Source organism: Phaseolus vulgaris, chromosome 1 (genome assembly GCF_051622355.1).
Source record: "Phaseolus vulgaris cultivar YP4 chromosome 1, ASM5162235v1, whole genome shotgun sequence".
NCBI lineage: Eukaryota > Viridiplantae > Streptophyta > Magnoliopsida > Fabales > Fabaceae > Phaseolus > Phaseolus vulgaris.
Genome location: NC_143498.1, coordinates 29,053,604 through 29,069,885, shown reverse-complemented (window position 1 = coordinate 29,069,885; position 16,282 = coordinate 29,053,604). Strand labels below are relative to the sequence as shown.

General features: G+C 33.1%; 1 protein-coding gene across 1 annotated transcript; it reads left to right on the top strand.

Annotated features, from left to right (window-relative positions):
* The first annotated feature begins 13,607 nt into the window (after nt 1–13,607).
* Nucleotides 13,608–15,930, top strand: LOC137813810 (peroxidase 44). The gene is made up of 2 exons (XM_068616242.2): nt 13,608–13,822; nt 15,023–15,930. Exons 1-2 carry the CDS (start codon nt 13,622–13,624, stop codon nt 15,767–15,769), a joined length of 948 nt encoding a protein of 315 aa, XP_068472343.1. The 5' UTR covers nt 13,608–13,621; the 3' UTR covers nt 15,770–15,930.
* The last annotated feature ends 352 nt before the right edge of the window (nt 15,931–16,282 follow it).

Below are 16,282 nucleotides of genomic sequence, written 5' to 3'. Positions count from 1 at the left end.
CTGCTGCAATGTATTCTGCTTCAGCAGTGGAAAGAGCTACACAAGCCTGCTTTTTGCATTGCCATGAGATCAAACTTGATCCAAGCAAATGACAGGTTCCACTTGTGCTCTTCCTATCAATTTTGCAACCTGCAAAATCTGAATCAGAATACCCAGTTAAGCTTAATGAAATGTTACCTGGATACCACAAGCCAACTTCTTTAGTTCCTTGCAAATACTTCAAAATTCTTTTGACAGCATTGTAGTGCGATTCTTTAGGAGCAGATTGAAACCTTGCACACATGCACACTGCAAACATTATATCTGGTCTGCTAGCAGTAAGATACAGCAGTGATCCTATGAGTCCTCTGTATTTGGTTTCATCAACAGAAATTCCAGCTTCATCATGATCCAAATGACAGCTTGTTGAGAAGGGTGTGCTGATTGGTTTACACTTGTCCATTTCAAATTTCTTCAGCAGATCCTTGCAATACTTGGCTTGACTTAGGAAAATGCCATCCTTGAGTTGTTTGACCTGCAAGCCTAGAAAATAGTTCAACTCACCCATCATGGACATTTCAAACACACTCTTCATGACCTTCACGAAAGCTTCACACAATTCTCCATTGTTTGATCCAAAAATGATGTCATCCACATATACTTGGACTAGAATTGAGTCATCTCCTTTCTTCTTAATGAACAAGGTCTTATCTGATGTGCCTCTGTCATAGCCTTGTGAGGTGAGAAAATCACTTAGCCTCTCATACCATTGCCTAGGAGCTTGCTTGAGTCCATAGAGAGCCTTTTGGAGTTTGAAAACATATTCTGGATGTTGATGGTCTTCAAAACCTGGTGGTTGTGAGACAAATACCTCTTCATTTATATAGCCATTCAGAAAGGCACTCTTCACGTCCATTTGAAATAGCTTGAACCCTTTGATGCAGGAAAAGGCAAGCAGCAGTCTAACAGCTTCTAACCGAGCCACTGGTGCATATGTCTCATCATAGTCTATTCCTTCTTCTTGATTGTACCCTTTAGCTACAAGCCTAGCCTTGTTTCTGGTGATCACTCCATGCTCATCCATTTTATTTCTAAATACCCATTTTGTTCTAATAACATTCATCTCAGGTATTCTAGGAACAAGAGTCCAGACCTCATTAAGAGCAAACTGATTCAGTTCCTCTTGCATAGCTAAAATCCAGTTACTGTCCTTGAGAGCTTCCTTCAAATTCTTGGGTTCAACTTGAGATACAAAGGCCATTGCTTCACAGAAATTGTTCAAGGATTTTCTAGTTGACACTCCTTTCTCAATGTTCCCAATGACATTATCAAGGGTTAAGTCTCTTGGGGTTTTCCACTCTTTTGGCAAACCTGCAGCTGCAGTAGATTCTTGTACAGTATGTGTATCAGCAGTATCAAAATGAATCGATTCATTTTGATTTAAAACAGATTTAAATTCATTACTGTCAAGTTCATCAGCAGTTTTAGATAGGCTATGATCAGTTTCATCAAAAACAACATGCATTGATTCTTCTACTATGAGCAACCTTTTATTGAAGACTCTATATGCATGACCATTCAAAGCATAACCAATGTGCACACCTTCATCAGATTTAGCATCAAACTTACCAAGATTTACTTTGCCATTATTCAATACAAAGCATTTACACCCAAATACCCTAAGGTGACTCACACTAGGTTTTCTGCCCTTATACAATTCATATGGGGTTTTCTTAAGAATTGGTCTTATTAAGGTCCTATTTAAGACATAACCAGCAGTATAAACAGCATCAGCCCAAAAATACTTAGGAAGCTTAGATTCATTTAACATAGTTCTAGCAAGTTCCTCTAGTGATCTATTTTTCCTTTTAACTACACCATTTTGTTGGGGTGTCCTAGGGGCTAAAAAGGTGTGAGCTATCCCATGCTTCTCACAGAACCTCTCAAACTTAGCATTTTGAAACTCTCCCCCATGATCACTTCGAATTGATTTAATGCAGCAACCATTTTCATTTTGCAGAATTTTTGCTAATCTCTTAAAAGCAGAATAAGCATCATGTTTATGTGCAAGAAATAAAGTCCATGTAAATCTAGAGTAATCATCCACAACAACTAAAGCATACAAATTTCCAGCCAAGCTAGCAACTCTAGATGGACCAAATAAGTCCATATGCAACACATCCAATGGATTTTTTGTAGAGACAATATCCTTTAACTTGAAAGAGGATTTGATTTGTTTACCTTTCACACAAGCATCACAAAGCCTGTTATCCTGAAATTTAATGTTAGGTAAACCAGAAACTAAATCTTTAGATTTCAATTTATTCAAGTGATTTGTGTGTATGTGAGCTAACCTCCTGTGCCACAACCAAGACTCATCACTTCTGGACAGCAAACACTCATTTGAAGAGTTAGTTTCCATGATACTCAACAAGTAAATGTTATTCACTCTCTTACCAGTAAACAATGCCTTACTAGATGAATTACTTGAGATTGTGCAGCCACTTGACTCAAAATTCACTTTGTATCCTTTGTCACAAAGCTGACTTATGCTGAGAAGACTATGCTTGAGTCCTTCTACATACAGCACATTCTCAATGGTTGTTGAATTCCCTGTTCCAACAGTTCCTCTGCCCAAAATCCTCCCTCGGTTATTATCACCATAGGTCACATGTCCTTCTGCTTTGAGCTTTAAGCTGGTGAACTTTGTAAGATCTCCAGTCATATGCTTGGAACAGCCACTGTCCAAGTACCACTGGTTTTTCTTGCTCCCAATTGATTCAGAGCTTGACTCCTCATCCTTCATCATGAAACACAGATTGTTCTCCTCATCTTCTGTTGAAGAGCTGCTAGTTGAGGATACTTCATTTTCCTCCCATGAGATGTAGGCTCTTCTTCCTTTGTTCCTTTCAAATTTCTTGCTGGCAGATTTGTCCCTTGTTTGATTGTCTGGACAATCTGTTTTGATATGCCCTGTTTTGCCACATCCAAAGCAAGTATATTTAGAGGAATTTGAATCATTGGGTTTAGGATACCTTCTTTTCTGCTGGTTCCTATTTTTGCTTTTCTTCCTTAGGAATTTGCTGAATCTTTTTGTAAGAAGGCTGATTGTGTCATCATCTTCAGCATCTTCTTTTTCTTCCTTGATCTCATCCAAATCAGTTGCTTTTAGTGCAAGACCTTTGGGTTTTCTCTCTGTTGTTTCCTGCTCTTTAAGTCTTTTAAGCTCTAGCTCATGCTCCATCAGCTTTCCAAACAGTGCAGCAGTTTCCAGTTTTGACAGATCACGGCTTTCAGAGATAGCTGTCACCTTTGGTTGCCAGCTTCTGTCGAGGCACTTCAATATCTTTGTGTTGAGCTCCTCTCTGTCAAATTCTTTTCCCAAGCCAGTGAGGTGATTCACAATGTGGGTGAATCTCTTCTGCACATCAGCAATGCTCTCCTCGGGTTGCATTCTGAACAGCTCATATTCTTGGATGAGTGCATGTTTCCTTGACCTTTTCACATCTTCAGTACCTTCATGAGTCACTTCTAAGACTTCCCACATCTCCTTAGCTGACTTACATTGAGATATCCTGAAGAACTCATCCATTGTCAATGCAGAGGTTATGATGTTCTTGGCCACAAGATCATGTTGAGCCTTCCTCCTTTCGGTCTCATTCCATTCTGATCTTGGCTTTTCCACTTGTTCCTCCTTGACAACCTGCATTGGCACATAAGGTCCATTGACCACAGCTTCCCAAATTAATGCATCAATGGATTCCATGAAAATTCTCATTCTAACTTTCCAAAATGCATAATTCATTCCATTAAACATAGGTGGTCTATTAACAGCAGAACCTTCAGCAAAAAGCACATTGAACTCAGACATTATTACAAACAAACTTGATTAAAATACAAGTCCTAGCTCTTGATACCAATTGTTGGGTTTAATAGTGCCAAAGTTCAAGAGGGGGGGTGAATTGACCTTTTAAAACTTCTTCGCAGAAACAGTGTTTAACCCAGTTTTACAGAAAATAAATCGATTTATGTAAAAATGAACAGATTTATTTCAGCACTGTTTTTGTTTGAAAAGCTTTTAATTCAGCAAGATTAATCACAAGATTATGCAGTGAGAATTTCCAGCAGCACACACAGATATCAGATTTGAAAAACAGTGAAACACAAAAACAACAAGCTTCAATTTCAAGCAAGTGATTAAGGTTCAATTGATAGTATGCTAGTTAATTGAGTAATCTTTGCAAACAAGCTGTTCCTGTGACTTTTAACAGACTATGAGTGTTCTTCTTGATGTCAAGAAATTTCCAGAAATTAAGAACAATGAATCACAAAACAGCAAGTTTCAATTTTAAGCAATTTGTTTAAGGTTCAATTAATAGCATTGACAGATTCTTGAATAGCCTATCACAGTCAATCTGTTCCAATGGTTTTAGCAGATTATGTATGTTCTTATCAGATTCAAATACCTTTTTCAGAAATCAAGAACAGTATGCACAGTCCCCAGAAAGAACAGATTTATTTTCAATTGAACAGATTTATTTCTTTGTTGTTTTATCAATTATGCAGAAACGAAATTGCAGAGTGAGGGAGAGAATGAACACAAACAATTATACTGGTTCACTCAACCCGAGCTACATCCAGTCTTCACCAACAACAGGTGGAATTCACTAACACACAGTACAATCAAGTACACTTCCCACTGTTCTTGAAACCTACAAGAACTTAGGTACTCTTGCTGAAAAAACCTATTTCAGCACTCATACACACACATCCACTCTCCAAGAACACCTATCAAGAAGAGGATTCAACCAAACTATTACAAATAATAAGAAATGAAACGACTACACCTGATTGAGGTAACAAAGATCTGCCTTAAACCAGTAGGCAAGATTGCTAGAACAGTAGCTGCACCTCACACCAAGCTTTTGGAACCAAACCAAGAACAAGCACTTTTTTATTTTTGAAATCTTTGAAGAACAAATGCTAATCCTTGAAAACACTTAACTCTCTGCTGTTAAAACTTGTTTTTTGCAAAAGTATAAACTGTTTGAATCGTTGTTAAACTCAGAAAATAAGTTTGCATTTTATAGAAAGCCAGCTTATAACAGAATTTCGAAAAACAGTTAAAGCTGTTATAAAATGAACAGATTGAAAATAAAATAAACAGATTTATTTTCAAAAGCAGTTAGAGAATCTGTTAAGTGAGGAGACTTAGTCAACCATTCTGGTGCTGAGATAAAACTGAAAAACGTTTAAGTATGATATGGCACCAGAGGCAAAAAAGAATCTATTCATTTACAGATGAACAGATTTATTTTTCAAAACGAAAACAGAGGAAGTTTAACTATTTGAAACTCAGTCGTTTTGAAAAGAAGAAGACTTAGTCAAAATACCTGATGCACAAAATCCAATTTTTACAAGACTTTAGCCAAGGCATCAGTGAAGAAAATGAATCTGTTTATTTAGAAAAGAACAGATTTATTTTTATGCAGTAAAACGTGTTTTTGTGTAAAACATGTGAAAAACAGTTTTAGAAAACTTATGCTTGTTCTTAACACATGGCCAGTGGTTATGAGGTGAGATACTCAGCAAAAAGCTACTCTTAGACAACCTCTAAGCACTAACTAAGACACACTTAAAGCAAAGCACAAATACATGGAAAGTACATAAATGTCTTCATCAAACACAGCATACAAGTCTTCATCAAACACAATCTTGAAGGGGCAGCAGCCATCTTCAACAATGGCCAGACACTCAGCCTCTCCCACACTGGCTGCTTTAGGTAGATTTGTACTAGAAATCTGTGATGGCTCTTCTTCTTCGTTTTGGCGAGCCGAGACAATGCGTGGGCTCTCATATTATCCTCTCGACAGATGTGTTCCATCATTACCCTTTTGAATCGGGCAATGAGGTTGGAGACTGTATGGTAGTACTTTTGTAGTAAGGGTTCCTTCACCTCAAACTCTTCCTTGATTTGGCCGACCACTAGCTGGGTGTCGCTTTTACAAGTTACATCGCGAGCTCCCATGTCGTACGCCAGGTTCTGTCTGGCTAGGATAGCCTCGTATTCGGCTTGATGGTTGGTGGCCTTGAGCCCGAATTGGAATGTTTGTTCCAAAAGGAGGTCGCCCAGGCCATCGAAGACGACTTCTGCCCCACACACAGTTTTGTTGGATGAATCATCCACATGTATCGTCCATCCAGCCGAAAGGCCTTGTTGGGGAGTTAGCTTAGCAGAGAAGTCAGCTAAACATTGGGATTTGATTGCACACTTCGACTCATAGCCATGATACCGGTCATGTGAGAAATGCTTGGGCCACATATTTCCTTAATTTCCATAACTCTAAGATGGCTAATCAATAGTGTAGGAACTAGATAGATAGATAAGAATATGTTATTAGTCTTTGTAATACATTTTTATCAATATATATAATTTGATTATCTGAATTTATGTATTTGTCTAGTTGAGTTTTAATTGAACACGTCAATTTAGATGGGAATTAGCATTAAAGAGAATGAATTAAAAAAATACCATCTGGAACGTCGGCTATGGTAAAAGTCTTCGTTTTATATCTTTCGGGAGGGTGTACAACGACGACTTGTACCATAGTCACCGTTTTAGGGCACCATGTGTGCTGAGATTAGGGAGGGTATAAAACGAAGGCTTTTACCATAGCCACCATTTTATACCTCATGCATGTATTATATATACAAGTTATGGGGAGGTATAAAACAACGACTTTTACCATAGTCCCCGTTTTAGACTGAATGTAACATGGCGGCTAAATAACTGCCTTCTTTGCTTGAAGATAATGGACTACACACTCAAAAACAATGGTCAGAAAGTCGCCAATTTAAGGCTAAAATGATTGTCGTTTTTCACCTTTTTTGCACCAGTGATAATAAAGAATAAAACATAATATAAAGATTTGATTAATTTCATTAAAATCTTCATGTGAAAGAATGTGAGAAGATCAAAGAAAATTTACTTTGTTGCTTATTTTTCTTATTATAAAAGGAGTGGAATGTTTTCTTTTGTAAACCCTAAACCCTCCAACTATAACAACTTGGACTAAGAAGATTGGAGAAGATGAAGCCTTGAATGTGGAGAGTCCTCTTATTGAAGAATCTTTTCCTTCTTAGTTTTAAAATGTTAATTTATAAGATTAGGATTTTCTTTGTGTAAAAAAATAGATGCATAGGAGGGATCCATTTAGGCCAAATGAGGGTTGACTAGGGAAGGAAAAGCCCAAGTAAAACTTTGAAGTCAACATGTAATCCTCTTCATTAGGGAAGTCAGAACCCTAATTGAATAGGCATGAAGAGATTTAACCACAACCTCCCACAATTCCATATGGCTATGCATCCATCTTGTAAGCATTGGACCTTATATAAACACATGAAAAGAGCTAGAAATGAGCAATGTGGAACTTAGTTTCAAGGAGGCTACAAAATGTTGTGAAAATTCTAAGTGCAGTTTCACTTTGCACAATTAGTCCCACATCTTCTAGTCCATTAAGTGTTAAGTAGTTCATCTAGCTATAAACAAAGCCCTTCCCTCCCTTTTGTAACTCACTTTTGAAATGAATAAAAATTAAACTTGCATATTAGCTTGTCTTTTTGTTCTTCAAAGTCACTTAAAAATGGGATTATTTCTCCTATGTTCTCCACCAAGGAACCTTTCTTCGAAGTGACTACGCCTCAAGTTTTTCTTTTGAAGCTTCAGGAAAAAATTGAAGTTATTTTAAGTCTTCTGATGCTTGAAGGGTGCTTCCATCATTTGATATCAAGAGCAAGACTAAGATTCATCAAGAGGTAAGTGTCATTTCCTTTTTCAATCTTTTTTTTTTATGTTTGAATACATCTTGCCCATCTTTGTTTGAATTTATGATAGTTTATTCCCAGGTTGTATTCATGTTTTTACATGCTTAATTGGTTGAATTGTTTGTTCCGTTCTTGAATCAATGATTATGATTTCCTATTGCATGTTCTAGTCTTAGATTTTTAACCTTGTTTACTTTGCTTTAACTTTTTAATCCTCCATGTTTTTTTAGGGTTTGTTTAGTCCCTTACTTGTCATAAATTCCTAAAAGTAGTCCTATTTTGCTTTATGCAAAATTTGCTAAAAAAAATGGTAGCCAAACTTGCCTAGGTTATTTTTCCTTATTGCTTAAGTTCTTTTGTTTTTAGTTCATAAGCAAAAATCTGAAAAATATTTCCATAAAAACCTGCAATAATACCATGCCATTATATGTCATATATCTTAAGTTTCTAAAGTTGAATTCATTTCCTTAACATGATACATGCATTTGTAGTTGAATATGAGTAAAAAATGATCTTGCTTGTGAGTTGTATTCAAAATTTGGAGTATATAAAAAGAAATGTATGGCCTCTTAATCTGGAAAAATATGAAGAAAAAAAATTACAGTGAAGGCCAAAAGTTTGAAAAGAAAAGAAAAAGAAAGGCTAAAACAACTCACATCCACTCATTGATACATGTCCTAACATCTACTAGTTGATAATATTGTTCAAGCATATTTGAGTGGTTCTTTGTCTTCATTTATTTCCTATGAAAACTGCAGCTGCATGTTATAAGGATTCAACTTGAGTTTAGATTTTTGTTTTTGGTAATCAAATCTAGAGTCATTCACTAGGTTCTTTTTCTTTTGAGTATTGTCATTTCTCCTCTATCACTTTATGTTTATCTTTCTAAATCTAAATTTTTTATCTTTAAGCTTCTTGCTTGAAACTCACCATTTCAAAGGTAGCATCTTAGGTGTTGGTGGGAGAGATGGTGGAAGGTTGCTTGCATACAAGACTTTGGAGGAAAATGAGAACTTTTCATAAAGACTGTACACTTGAGAGGAGGCTTAACCGAATTTTTTCGGTGTTTTGTGCTTGTCATGAAATTTTGAATTTTTATCTTTGGTTCCTTTGTATAATATTTCTTTTACTTTGATGTTTAGGAAAATGCCTTTAGAGCAATTCCATTGAAACTTTGTAATAGCTATCACATGTTAATTGTGGAAGTATATCACAGGCTCTAAGTGTCATTTGTACTTTCACTTAAAATTCTTTTTTTACCTTGAAAATTTTATTGTGTTTCTTTATTCTTTTCAGGTCTCAATGACAATTAGGGTAAGTTCCTTAAATAGTGACATTTATTTGGTCAATAGGACACTTTCCACACATTAGGAAAAGTTTTTTTTTTTTTAAGTTTTTAGCAAGGACAATTTGTAAAAGCAATATGAGGGATCTCTGACTAGAAAAAACGTGATGGGATGTTTAATAATCATTATAATGTTGAGTACTACCAACAACCACCTAAACATCATAGACGTAGACATTTAAGCTTTTCTAAGTAGTCTCACTACAAGAAAATTTCTTATTACAAACAAGTTTATGTTTGTCATTAATTTTTTTATTACCTACAAATGAATCCATCAGATCTGAAAATTTAAAAAATTATTAAAAAGTGAGTCAATATTCAATGGTAAATTTGGTCGGTAATTGGGCAGCAATATTATCTATCCATAATATCTTTTGTTAATTGAACACAAATCGATAAATTTTGTTGGTAAGTCCACAACAATAATTATAATTTTAATAATATTTTTCATATTAATAATACTAATGATGATAATAATTGTAATAATATTAATATTAATATTAATAATAATTGTAATAATATTAATATTAATATTAATAATAATTGTAATAATATTAATATTAATATTAATAATAATTATAATAATATTAATATTAATAATAATTATAATAATATTAATAATTATAATAAAATTAAATATTAATAATTATAATAATATTAATAATAATAAAAAACAATTCTAATAATAATTACAATCAATAATATTAATAATATGAACAATAATATTAATAATAACAATAATATTAATAATAACAATTATAATATTAATAAAATTAATAAAATTAATAATAATTATAATATATTAATATTAAAAATAATAATAATAATTACAATAATCTTAATAATAATATTAATTATAATAACAATCTTAGTAATAATAGTCATAATTTTAATATTAATAATAGTATTATTAATATCAATATTATTATTATTATCATTAATAATATTTATAAGAATAATCTTAATAATAATAATACTTTTATTAATAATATTAACAAAAATAATAATAATAATAAATTAATAATGAATATTGTTTTTTAAAATATTAATAATAATAGTCTATAGTAAATTGCCAACAAGCTTATATCAAACAAATTTTTTACCCTAGTTTTTCTTTCATTAATATTCATTTAGCAACAAAATTTAGATATTAGAGATGAATTTTGACGGTTGATAATACCTTTTCTTTTTGTTTGTAAGGTAGACCTTTCCCATTCTATAGCAAAGAAATGTAGAAGAATACTTAGTTTGAGAAATGAAAGTGGAGCAAATCTTCGAATGTTACCAAGTAGGCCATGTATTGGTAGATAAACTTAGTGAGAAATCGCAAGATTCACAATAACCCCAAGATCTGGTATTAGAACGAACTTAGGGCATCCCTAAGAAAAGGCATGTGCCCTCCTATTATGATAGGAAGTTAATGGATAAACTCCAAAGACTCAGACCAAAAGACATGAGTGTTTAGGAGTACATACAAAAAAGGGAGTTGCTATAGCGGGATTAGAGAGGAGCCTAAAATAACTATGGATAGGTTCTAAAGTTTCCTTAACCAAGACATTCGGTATACGTTTGAACTATTACCTTATAATGATTTAAATTATTTAGTTCAACTATCTGTGAGGGTAGAGCAACCATTTCTAAGAAAACCTACCTTAGAAAGGGACAACCCAAACACATCCTACACTAGGAGACATTCCAAGAGGGAGGGTTACCCTCCAAATCTAAACGAGAAAGGGAAAGAGGAAGAGAAAAATGAAGAAAATGAAAAAAAAAAACAGGTGAAGAAAGTTCCTCCAAAGAATCTAGAATATGAGGCATCTAGTGCTTTCACTATCTTGGAAGGGGGAACTATGCTTCAGAGTGCCTCAACAAGCAAGTCATGGTTTTAAAAGACTAAGGAATTGAAAGTTAGGATGAATTGACATCTTGACCTCATGAGGAGTTCTAGAATTTGAAGAGAAAATCCCTTTGTGAAGGAGAGTTTTTATTGGTGAGAAGGATTTTTTGAAACCAAAATGTTGAGCTAAAAGAGCCACAACGAGAGAACCTCTTTCACATACTATAAAATCTTTCAAAATATTTGTTTAATCATTGTGAATAATGGTTCTTGTTGCAACTACTATAGTTTTAGATTGGTGGAAAAGTTAGCCTTAACTATGAAACCCCATCCAAAACCTTACAAAACTTGAATGAATTAAAAATGATGGTAGTGTAGTAGTCAAGGAACAAGTAAGTGTACCTATTTCCATGGACAATTATAATAAAAATGTTTTGTGTGATGTTATTCCCATGAAATTTGGGCACATTATACTTGGAAGGTCATGACAATATGATCACAAAACTATACATGATGGCTACACCAACAAAATAACTTTCACTTATAAAGAAAGTAAAATAATTTTGATTCTTCTCGCACTTCAACAAGTGAGATAAGAAGAAATAAAAATGAAATAAAAAATAGAAAAAGAAAAAGATAAAAAAGGAGAAAAATGAAAAAGAAAGGAATAAAAGCGAAAATCTTTAAGGAGGAGTATAAATAGGAAAATTCTAACCGAGTATGCATGCTTCTAAAATATTATTTTGAGAAATGTGGAACCCTTCATTTATTTCCAGGAAAATTTCAAAAACAGAACTTTGAGTTGTTGTTCTCTGACTTAGTCAATAACAACATAAAGTGAACGAAAATAGTTTGATGGTCCCTACATTTTCTTATGAGCATTTTTAACAAAAGGTGCCCCATTTCCTTTTTTTTTTCTTTAAATAGAATTTATCTTGTATTTTTTTGCATATGGGTCTATGATTCAGAAGGAAAATAAAAATGGTGGTTATTGAGCATTATATGGATTTGAGGACAGATCCTTCTCAAGATGGAGATCTGATGGAGGACATCCAACCACTACAACTTGAACTTATAAGATTGGGGAAGATGGAGCCTTGATCGAGGAGAGTCCTCTTGTTGAAAATCTTTTCCTTCTTCTTAGTTTTAAAATGTTAATATTGGGAGTAGAAAAATGTATAAGATTAGGGTTTTCTTTGTGTAAAAAAAATAGATGCATAAGAGGGGTCAATTTGGATACTGCATGAGAGTTGATTGGGAAAGTCAAAGCCTAAGTAGAGTGTCAACTTTGAAGTCAACATGCAACATTCTTCATTAGGAAAGTAAAAAACCCTAATTGAAGAGACATGAAGAGAGTTAACCATGTCCTCCCACAAGTCCATGACTATGCGTCCATCTAATGAGCATTGGACCTTATAAACACAATAAAAGAGGTTGAAATGAGGCATTTGCGACTTGGTTCCAAGGAGACTAAGAAAATTATAAGTTTAGTTACACTTTTCACAATTAGTCACACATCTCCTAGTTCATTGAGTGTTAAGGAGCTCCTCTAACTATAGATAAAACAAAGTAAGAATTGAGTTTGTATATTAACTTGTCTTCTTGTTCTTCAAAGTCACTTAAAAAGGAGAGTATTCCTCTCCTAAATTCTCCACCGAAGGAACATTTCTTGAAAGTGGGTACCTCTCAAGTTTCTCTCTTGAAGTTTGAGAAAAAGTTTGAAGTTTTTATAATCTTTCGCTGACGTTTGAAGGGTGTTTCCATCAACACACAAAAATCACTATCCTTTCTTTGTTACTATTTAAGAGGAAAAATAAGTTTGTGCTTTCACTTCAAGAAAATCATTAAATAGAAACCAATTTAAGAGACAAACAATAATTAGTTGTTATAGTAACTAAATTAGACACCATTTTAGAGACTAAAAATTTTTTTGGATTCTAAATTGGTATCTAATTAACTAACAAAGTTTTTGCTACCAAATTTAGAATCTAAATAATTGGTAGTTAAAAACATTGGTAGCTAATTAGATACCAATTTAGAAACTATTTAATAATAATAGAAACTAATTTAGAAACCAAAACTTTTTTTAGTCTTTAAAATGGTCTTTAATTTAGTCACTATAGCAACTAATTATTTTTGTCTCTAAAATTGGTTTTTATTTCATGATTTTCTTCAAATATTTAAACTTCTTTTAATAATTTTTTTTTCTATTTCTAAGAGATAAGACTATTTTTTCTGCTTGGAGTTTAAAAGAGAAGTATTGTAATTTTTTTTTCCTTTAATGAAATTACGTTATTTTCATCTCTTATTTAGTTGAATTTTTATGTTAGTAATCTAGTATCTAACATGTAATAATTTTGTAGTTTTGTGTTGAACATGTTGCATTGTAACGCTTTCGAGAAAAGTAATATGAATATCATACAGCTATCAGAATTTCAGCATTACCTTAATGGAGTAATTTTCAACGACAAATTCTCACAGTTTGGCTGTATTAGCTGCATATCGGCAATACAAAATTATAAGGCGGCAATTTGCTGTGAACTACAGTTTGTTCTGTCTCTCTCTATATATATGTAGTCAAATTCCAAGAGTCACAAAACTTCTTGTTGAAAAGGTAAAAATTTTAAGCATCCAAAATGATGAAGATCATTGTTATATTGCCCTTCTTTTGCATCATACTTCCCTTAGTATTTGGGGACTTGAAGGTTGGATTCTATGAGTCTTCATGCCCAGAAGCGGAGTCCATTGTGAAGAAAGCTGTGCAGAATCGATTCAATCGTGACAAGACCATTACTGCAGCGTTGCTTCGCTTGCATTTCCATGACTGTGCTGTCAGAGTAAGATACCCTTAATCTCAATCTCAGCTCACACATATAGAAAGAGCCAATGCTAGATGCCCATTCTTTCAATGTATATAGTCTTTATTCCTTTAAAGCAAATTGAACAAATTTTATGAGTTCTGATGTTTTCTGTCCATTTTGAATCGTTATGCATATCTTTTATCTGTTAATTTTGAATTTTTGTGTCTAATTTCTATAGTTTAATTGATCATTTGGCTTTTATATCTAAGCTAATTGTTCGTTGTACTTTCTATTTTAAAATCTCAAGTTTTCATTACTACACAAAATAACTTTCTATCTTTTATAGTGTATTTTTATTTGTTTCATGCTAAAATATAATCTATTGCTTCTTTATTATGAAAGTAAAATAACAGATAGTCTTTTTTATATCTATTATAATGGTATGATTTTGTTAAGTAAAATTGATTCTCAAACACACTATTAGTCCAATATTCTAAAACTATTAGGAAATGGAGACCTAACACAATGTAATTAAAAGCAATTAATCGTATAGGAACTAAACATATAAGTTTTATATGTGCTTTTATAAGTATTTTTCATACTATATATCATTGTTTTTAAAAGAAATCGAGAATATGTTGAGTAAACTATTATAGATTTGAAAAGTATTGAAGGTAAAACTTTGATTTTTGGAATGTGTGGTTAAAAAAGAGAGTAATAGAGAAAAAGTTGTAAATATAATGACGTGATAAAAAAAATAGGTAACCTTGTCTCTAATGGATTTAAATATTTTATGATAAAATATGTTGTTTGAATATAATTTTTAGAAAAAAATTAAAAGTATAAGAATTTATAAAAGTAATTTGATTACTTAAATTAATAAGAGTTTTCTCGACTAATACTTTTACAACTATTTTTTATCTTGATGTGATCTAATTTTTTTAATAAACATTAATAAAACTATTTTTTTTATAAACACTGTAAGAAAATGTTTAATTCTAATGATTTTTTTAATATTTTCTTTTAATTAACTTATTAATATTTTTAAAATGATAACTTTAACTCATTTTACGTCACTTTCTGCACATATAAAATATTTTTAACACTATCTTTTCTTTTTCTTCCGTGTACAATATGTTAATGTGGTGTTATTTTCTGCACAACCAACCTACTTGAACCAACAACAATTCACAACTAAAGTAATTAACAAACATTCTTCTTAATTTGGAGCAACAGGGTTGCGATGCATCCATACTTATAAACTCCACAACGTCTAACACAGCAGAGAAAGATTCAGGAACAAACGACGACGTTCGGGGCTTTGACCTAATCGATAAAGTGAAGGAAAGCCTGGAATCTGCATGCCCTTCAACAGTGTCATGTGCAGACATCATAACCCTAGCTACCCGAAGTGCAGTGGCCTTATCTGGAGGACCCAAATACGAAGTTCCCACGGGAAGACGCGATGGATTGGTCTCAGACGTCAGAGAAGTGAACATTCCAGGACCCACCAGCCCCGTCTCAATAATCTCTGAATTTTTCAATAGGAATTTGGGCCTCACAACGCAGGAAATGGTGACCCTTTTTGGTGCACACACAGTTGGGGTTGCACACTGCAGTTTCTTTGCTGATAGACTCTCGACTCCTGACCCTACAATGGACCCTGCGTTGAATACTAAGTTGGTGAAGTTGTGCAGCTCCAGAGATGATGATCCTTCTACTCCCTTAGACCAGAACACTTCTCTGCTTGTTGATAACAAGTTCTACCAGCAGATTCTTGCGAAGAAAGGGGTGCTGCAGATTGATCAGCAACTTGCCTTGGATAAAGGTACCAAAGGGTTTGTCACAGATTTCGCTTCTAATGGGGCTAAGTTCCAAAAGAGCTTTGCAAATGCGATGGTAAAGATGGGGAGTGTTGATGTTCTGGTTGGGAGTCAAGGAGAAATCCGCAAGAAATGCTCCGTTTTCAATACCCGCAACTAGATTAGACAGTTGTTGTCATGTGTTTTTCTTCTTTTTCTTCATTCTTATTCATGCTAAAAAGAAAGGTATAAGTGTGTTCCACCTAGTTAATTATTATATCAACAATGAATAAGTAGCATTGGAATTATCGGTTACCATAATGTGACAAACTTTCATTTTCGAAATAGAAATAAATATATTCTGATACTGTTCACAAAATACAACAAATTATAAACTCTTTTATAAATATAAGAATAATAAAATCTTTAAACTTTTATATTTATTATTTATTTTTATTATCATTATTATAATATTAATGAAGGAATTTATTAAATAATTGTTTTTTTTAAAGAGAGGTATGAATATTTACAACTGCTCTTTGAAATATTCAAATGCTTTTGCGGAATGTTCTTATTTATTAGAAATTTAGATGATAGATTGATGTAGGAAGTTTATTGTACTAACATGGAAGAGGCATAGGTCTGTATAGGGTCTTTTACGTTTGTTAATAGTTATTTGTGACATAAATTTATG